Here is a 7,713-nt window from a genome sequence, read left to right as displayed (position 1 = left end):
GGTCAGGACATTTTGTTAAGAGAAATAACTGAATGTGGAGAAAAACTCAGTAAAAGTGAAGCTTTCAGCTGTTCTTTTGAAATAAATGACCAGCTTCAGATTTTAGGACAGACGAGCTAAAAGGTTTGACCAATGAGATCCAGCGTTTGATGCTAACCCCTAAAAAACAACCGCAGTGATTGGAAACGAACACTAAAGTCCTAAAAAATATTGGGAGTTAACACCAAGCTGCTAAAACATAAAGCAATTAGCATAAGCTATTGCTAACTGGCTAACCACTTAAAAAAATTGTGAACATTAGCGTTAGCCTGCTAAACATATACAAATTTAGCAGGCGCTAACACTAAACTGCTAAGTTAGTTTTATCAACACAACAACCAAAGTAGAAAATACATAAAGTTCATAAAGTCAAGAAAATGGGGAACATTTTATGACAATAACTAGTTTAAAAGGATCAAATATGGCAGCCATCTTGAAAAATGATCATCATCCTTTAATCGAAGTGGCTGATGGGAAATATGAAAGGGTTAGCATGCTAATGTTCTGTAGCTGACGGAGGTTAACTACAGGTTAGCTACAGTTTTCCTGCATTCTGACAGGATGAATCGTGTTAAATGTCATTTAGACTGAAATATTTCCATCTGTGGGTTTGAAGCAGACCAGCCGGTTTCTTCGTTCTGTCAGACAGAATCCTGACTGGGGCGCCGCCAACACGGCCTTGGTCCGATGGCTTCCAGCTGAATATGAGGACGGAGAGGAGGAACCCAGAGGCTGGGACCCGCAGCGGCTCCATCACGGATCCCAGCTTCCCCCGGTAACCTGAGTGAAGGTAGAGCCGGGTCGGGGCGGCGGTCCGGTTCGCTCCCCGGCGGTCCGGTTCGCTCCCCGGCGGTCCGGTTCGCTCCCCGGCGGTCCGGTTCGCTCCCCGGCGGTCCGGTTCGCTCCCCGGCGGTCCGGTTCGCTCCCCGGCGGTCCGGTTCGCTCCCCGGCGGTCCGGTTCGTTCCCCGGCGTTCCGGTTCGCCGGTTCGCTCCCCGGCGTCCTGAGTGTTTCTCTAGTTCAGCTTCACTTAAAGCTTTTATTTTACTCACCTTGTTGTGACAGTCAGACAGATAATCTGTGAAAAGATCGATCTCCTCCACCTCTTTAATGAGACAATACTGCCTTCTGAAGAAAAACAACCAATCAGAGCCGGGAGGTGGGTCCTAGCGCTGTCAATCATCCTCATGTACTTGCTGCTAAAGGTGCCGATAGCTAAGAAATAGCTATTGGCCGTTGTGAGTGGTAATGCTAACTAGCTTTAGCATCCACAACAGGCTATGCTAGTTGCAGTAGAAGAGAGCAAGAGGGGATGATTGACAGCACTAAGACACGCCTCCTTGCTCTGATTGGTTGTTTCTAGTTTGCATGACATGATGATTTAAACAAAAATCAATTTTCTCACACCTGGTCAGGAGGTGCTGGTTCCTCTCCAGCTGACGTTCTGGGTGAGAGGCGGGGTCACCTGGACAGGTGGCCAGTCTGTCGCAGGGCAACACAGAGACAGACAGGACAAACAACCATGCACACACACACACACACACACACACACACACACACACACACACACACACACACACACACACACCTAGGGAGGTTTTGTAGAGGCCAGTTAACCTGACAGTCATGTTTCTGGACTGGGAGGAAACCGGAGAACCTGGAGAAAACCCACCATGCAGGGAGAACATGCATGTAAAAGAATGTTTTTATAAAAGTTACTGCAGCTTTAAATGATCTGGTTTTAACCTCCAGGTGTTCTCACACAGCCAATCAGCTCTCTGATTGGCTGTGTGATGACGGCGTTGTGTGTGCAGCCGCGGCGTGTCAGCAGGGAGGTGGTGAGGACTTCCTGTAAGGACGCAGACGCTGCGTACTCCCAGCTGCTGGCGGACTGGGGTCAGTACATCGACCACGATGTGACCCTGACGCCGCAGAGCCTCAGCGGAGCSGCTTCCTGGACGCAGCAGGACTGCAGGACATCCTGTGAAAACCTGCATCCCTGCTTCCCCATCCAGGTGAGTCTGCTGCAAACACCAACACCTGAAATCCGTTCTTAGATCAGTGAGTTCGATAAGTAATCTGATTACATCGTGCCTGGCTGTCAGACCCAGGACTCCCTCTGCATGCCGTTCCAGCGCTCCACGCCGGCCTGCTGCTCCAGGCCCGGCTCCGGCATGCTGCGGGCTCTGCAGCGGCAGCAGCTGAACGCCGCCTCGTCCTTCATCGACGCCTCTCTGGTGTACGGCCACACGCCGCAGCAGCAGAACGACCTCCGCGACCTCTCCGGCCGCAGCGGGAAGCTGGCCGTAAATGGCCGCTTCCGGGACCGGCAGGGCAGACCTTACCTGCCCTTCGTAGCGGAGTCGCCGTCGGCGTGCGGCGCGGCGGGGCGCGGCCGAGGGGTGGAGTGTTTCCGGGCCGGAGACGGCCGGGTCAACGAGGACCTGCCTCTGATCGCTCTGCACACGCTGTGGCTCCGGGAACACAACCGCCTGGCAGACGCCCTGCAGCTCCTCAACCAGCACTGGAGCCCGGAGGCCGTGTTCCAGGAGGCACGCAAGATCGTTGGCGCCCTGCACCAGGTGAGAGKCCGGCTGCCGCTCACGCTCCAACATGATGCCCCTAAATAAAAACCTGGGACTGGTTTGTTTTTGTGTGGTCCGACTGTCTGGGTCTCTGAATGGAACCGCTAACTGAACGTTAGCTTCGCTAAACCTAAAGCACTAAGCTTCAGTCCCGCTAACGCTAAAGGGCTACAGCAACATGGTGCCTAGCAGAAGCTAATGCTAGAGCGCTAATGCTGTGCACTTTGACCTCAGATGCTGTTAAACTTGGGATCAGGCGTTTATGTCTGCAGGAAGTGAAGCTGCTTCCTGTTTCCTGTTTCATGGTTGAGCTAAAGGAAGCTGCTGCCTTTAATTACACACGAGGAGTTCAAAGGTCAAACCATGTCAGCAGCTCTTACAGCTTATTTAATGAACCGACTTTATTCTTATGATTCGTGATTAAGATGGTTTTATTTTGAAGGATCCAGAAGGTCTCAGAGATCCGAGTCCAAATGTTTGGATTATACCAGAGCGACTGGACATGAAACTGTCAGCAAGGAAACATTAGAAATGAAAGAAAACTTGAAAATATAAAGTGATAAAATACTAATAAGTACTAAAGTGTAACTAAAAGCCAAACTGATCAGAATCATGTTTTCATCTAAATGATCCAAAGTCACCAGGAAGTGAAAGTTTGGCTGCAGGCCATTAATGGGAAGGAATTTCTGACCAAACGTTGGATCATCTGTCTGATCGGCTYATTGAACTCCTGGATCTGCAGCAGAGCGATGAAGAGCTGAGGAAGAGGAGGGCGAGGTTTGAGCCACTTCCTGTTCTGACCGTCAGCAGGAGGAAGTCGAGGCGACGAGTCCGACAGGCGGATATGAGGCTGGAGCTCATTGCTGCTGTTTCTATGGCAACKTATTCGATTAATAAGATTTCCATAAAGCGTCTTCAGCTGACCGAGCAGCAGAGAGGACAGGGAGGCTTTGAGCTTTAACTAGGCCAAAATTATTACCAACAAATCTGAATCTAGTCACAAATTTAAAAACTGGATTTCTGTCTTTTAATAACTCAAATATGAAATATTACATCTAAATAAAACATCTGAAATTTCAACACAATTTATTGTGATTTTATTTATTTTTATTATATTTTGCTTCATTTCAGCCCAAAAAGTTTRACGCTGCTTTTTTTAAACTTCTAAAGATTTGCTGTTGTTTTTTTCACCCATATTTTTACGTGATTTTTGGCTCTGAGGAAATTTACCGGCTGATTTTACTGTGAAGCTCTGGAAGTCGGCCGGTTCGAGGATCGTTCCTCCTTCAGCTGATTCTCTCCCAGATTTAGTTAAAAACATCCCAGAAAACGGGACAAAGCTGTCAGAACGCAGTGATGAGGCCCAGGAAGGTTTTATTCCTTCCTGTTGGACAGGAAGTGGTTCCCAGTTGTCCGTCCTGGTCCAACAGGAAGTGGTCCAACACTTCCTGTTGGACCACTTCCTGTCCAACAGGAAGTGGTTCCCAGTTGTCCGTCCTGCTGGGAACGCTGGTTTTCTGCGGCTCAAACTGGAGAAACGGAGACGAATGAAAAGTGTTTGCTTTTCTCCGATGGGGAATAATTTCTGTTTTTGTCAGACATGGAAACGTTTTTGCATCTGAAGCAGGAAGTTGTTTCAAAGATCCTGCTGGAGGGAAACRGGAAACTTTTCCTGAATAGATGAATAAAACAGTTGGATATAAATATTAATCCTCTCATTTTGGCTTTTTGTCATCAGGTTCAAATATATACATGCATATGTTATTATATATAGAATAATTCATGTTGAGTTTATTCATAATCTGTTAATAACTAGTCATTTAGATCACAGTGACCAGGTCAGGGCGTCTGTCACCCAGGAAACTGAATCCAGTCTGTTATTATTTCTACTTTCTGCCTGTTTGAAGCTGCAGATGAACAGAAACATTCATAAGGACTGAAAACATCAGATTGTTACATAATCAGTTGATGAAGTCTGTTAACCCSACCTGATCGTCATGGTAACTGGATGTCTGRTGCAGGTCACCTGGCATCTGTTCAAAGCAGAACATTGAATCGTTTCAGKCTGAGCGGCCAGCACCTCTAATTAGGAGCTAAACGTGGAAATGTGACCTGGCACAGAGGAAAGGTCACGTTTCCTCCACAGTGAAACATTAGTGGTTTTATATCAGACTGAGGAAGCCAGGCGAGGAGAGCAGCACGAAGAACAAACACAGAAAGGTCCGAAGCCCTGATGACGGCCTGCCGTCAGCTTCTGCTGTTAGACCGGAACGCTGGGAATCTGCTGCACCATCAAGACCAGTTTAATGTCGGTGGAAGATCTTCAGAAACATCCTGAGACGGAGAACCTTCTGGCTTTAAAGCAAACGCTGATGAAACGCTGCGTCTGCATGTCGGCTTCCAGTGTTTCAGGACAATCAGTCGCCTTAATACCCCAGAGGAGCAGAGAGGGGGCAGAAAACCATCCAGCCTGGACGCATAAGGAACAGAGCAGGTTGGACAGCTTGAGGAAACTAAGATCCTTTGCATCAGATCGTCTGCCGTCTGCAGAGCGCCGTCTGCAGAGCGCCGTCTGCAGAGCGGCCGTCTGCAGAGCGGCCGTCTGCAGAGCGCCGTCTGCAGAGCGCCGTCTGCAGAGCGCCGTCTGCAGAGCGCCGTCTGCAGAGCGCCGTCTGCAGAGCGCCGTCTGCAGAGCGCCGTCTGCAGAGCGCCGTCTGCAGAGCGGCCGTCTGCAGAGCGCCGTCTCTTCTGCCATCATCTGTTGGGGCCTCAAAAGGCTCAGCAGTCGGATGAAGCCAGACGCCCTCTGGGTAAATCAGATCAGTGTTTCTCTGGTCAGAGGGAGCAGAAGAAACCCTGCAGCCTCGTCTTGAAGCTACTGACCAGATTGACTAACAGAACATATAAACTTCAGGATGGACAAACCTTCCCCGGTAGAACCAGGCACGTTCTGACTCATGTTGATGAAACGTGTTAACCTGTCCTCGTTATGGTTTCAGTCTTCCTCTCATGTCTTCACATGGCAGCTCCTTCCTCTCCACTGACTGGTTGCTGTTTCATTGTAGGTCAGTCGGCTCTTTACTGCGGTTTTCTCTTTCCACACATCAACCTGATGATTGTTTGGTGTCTGTCTGAAGTTCAGTTCCTAAAACATTCATCCAGATAATGTCACTTCACAGAGGACTCATAAGGAAATGATTGTGCTGTGCTTATTTAAGCTGCTAAAGGAAACAACCCTGCTGCAGTGGCTGCGACTTGGAAATCATTAACTGATGCTAATGTTTACATTTTTGAGAACAAATTAATTTTTATTTCCTCAAAAACCAAACAATGTTCCATAGGTTTTAGGTTGCATCATTCCCACCGGTCCTGTTCAGGTCACTTCAATCCAACTCCAGTGCATCTGTCTAGTCAAAGTCCAGTCTGGTTGGTCAGGTGTGAACGCTAATCGACCTCTGACCTCTGGTCCTCCAAACCTCAGTCTGGGTTCAGTTGAAGTGAACCAGGCCAAGCGGACCAGAGACCGCTCCAAAAGCAGGAAGTGGACTACAGAGCAGGGCATTCTGGGTAAATCCAACCAAAGCTAACGTATTAGCCTAGCGCTAGCAGCAGAAATGGCTCCTGGTCTTTAGCCTAAAGAGAAATCCTCCAACCGCTAAAATCCTCCATCTTGTTTCCACCTGGTGAAACAGGAAGTTGCTCTCAGTGTCTTCAGAGGTTTCTGTGTCGTTTCCTTCAGTGGTTCTTGGTGCAGCGCCTCCACAGGCCGGGAGGGGAACAGGTTGGTTTAGAACCACAGCAGCTGGAGGTGGAGCAGATGTTCTGGTTCCAGTAGAACCGGGTCGACTGGACCGAAGGAGGAAAACAGCCTTTCTGAAGTTTCTTTTCTAAAGTTCCTAGATCTTTCCAGAGAATCTCCTCCTACTAAAGACCTTTGAGATATTCAGCCGCCAAAATCCAGAGGTGAGAATCTGAACAGATAAAAGCATCAAAGTTCTCATCAGACATTTTCAGGCTCAGCCAAAGCGAGTGATCTTCGTCCTCCGTCTGTCTCTCACGGCGTCAAACGGTCATCTTGTCTGATTGGTTTGGAGCAAATAAAACCTCAGTAACAGATTTAGACACTTTGAAGTAGTTTCAGTCTTTCCCATCCTCGTCTTTCTTGTTTGACTTCCAGATAATAACGATGAGAGATTATATCCCTAAAGTAATTGGCGCGGAGTCGTTTGAACGGCACATCGGGCCCTATGGCGGCTACGATCCGACGGTGGACAGCTCGGCCTCCAACGTGTTCGCCACGGCGGCCTTCAGGTTCGGCCACGCCAACATTCCTCCGATCCTCAGCAGGCTGAACGAGAGCTTCCAGGAAGACCGGCGCTTCCCCCACCTGAGACTTCAGCAGGCTTTCTTCAGTCCCTGGAGGATCGTTAAAGAAGGTCAGTGGCCCTTTAAGGCAGCCATGGAAACCTCAGGRGAACCCAGGAAGGAAGCGCCGTAGTCAGATTTGGGTCAGYTGAAGTTCCAGGAGAAATTCCTGCAGTTAATTCACCAAATTAAAGCTGAAGACAGTGTTGGCCCAATTTACCCACAATTCCTWCTTGTTTCCTGATGGTTTCCATCAGCCTGTTGGTGTTGACCCAACCGAGCATGAAGAGGAGAAGGTGCAGCCATTTKAGCTCTAAATATCCACCATGAAAGTTTTACGATGTCTCATGAACCTGTACAGATCAGACAGTTAGCCTGTTAGCTTAGCTCATAACAGAGCTGTGCTCAGCTAACGCCGCTATGCTAACTATATTCAACCTTGAGTCCAGTGGCTAAGAACCAACCGTGGTGTGTGTGCAGGTGGCATCGAGCCGACCTTGCGGGGSATGGTTGCCACGGCGGCGGCGGTGGCGGCTCCGGACTCCCTSCTGGTGGAGGAGGTAACAGAGTCGCTGCTGGTTCTGGACTCCCAGCAGAACCTGGACCTGGCTGCCCTGAACCTGCAGAGGGGGCGGGACCACGGACTGCCGGGTCAGGATCTCATCACTTTGGCTCATCTGGAGCAGAACCGGTCACTAAAAATCTGGTTCCTAGGGATGGACCGG

The 7,713-nt window shown here is 49.3% G+C and overlaps 1 protein-coding gene across 1 annotated transcript in view; it reads left to right on the top strand.

Moving 5' to 3' along the window:
- The window catches only part of tpo (thyroid peroxidase), a gene marked incomplete at its 3' end in the record, with an annotated part of 12,965 nt that overhangs the window by 2,288 nt on the left and 2,964 nt on the right, over positions 1-7,713 (top strand). The window contains exons 6-10 of the mRNA XM_008402742.2: positions 685-814; positions 1,853-2,053; positions 2,144-2,620; positions 6,801-7,059; positions 7,469-7,639. Of these exons, the coding sequence (XP_008400964.1) occupies positions 685-814; positions 1,853-2,053; positions 2,144-2,620; positions 6,801-7,059; positions 7,469-7,639 (1,238 nt within the window). The remainder of the gene's footprint in view (positions 1-684; positions 815-1,852; positions 2,054-2,143; positions 2,621-6,800; positions 7,060-7,468; positions 7,640-7,713) is intronic.

Source organism: Poecilia reticulata, unplaced genomic scaffold, assembly GCF_000633615.1.
Source record: "Poecilia reticulata strain Guanapo unplaced genomic scaffold, Guppy_female_1.0+MT scaffold_254, whole genome shotgun sequence".
Classification (NCBI taxonomy): domain Eukaryota; kingdom Metazoa; phylum Chordata; class Actinopteri; order Cyprinodontiformes; family Poeciliidae; genus Poecilia; species Poecilia reticulata.
The sequence above is the reverse complement of the archived record's forward strand: the minus strand, read 5'-3'. Positions and strand labels throughout refer to the sequence as shown.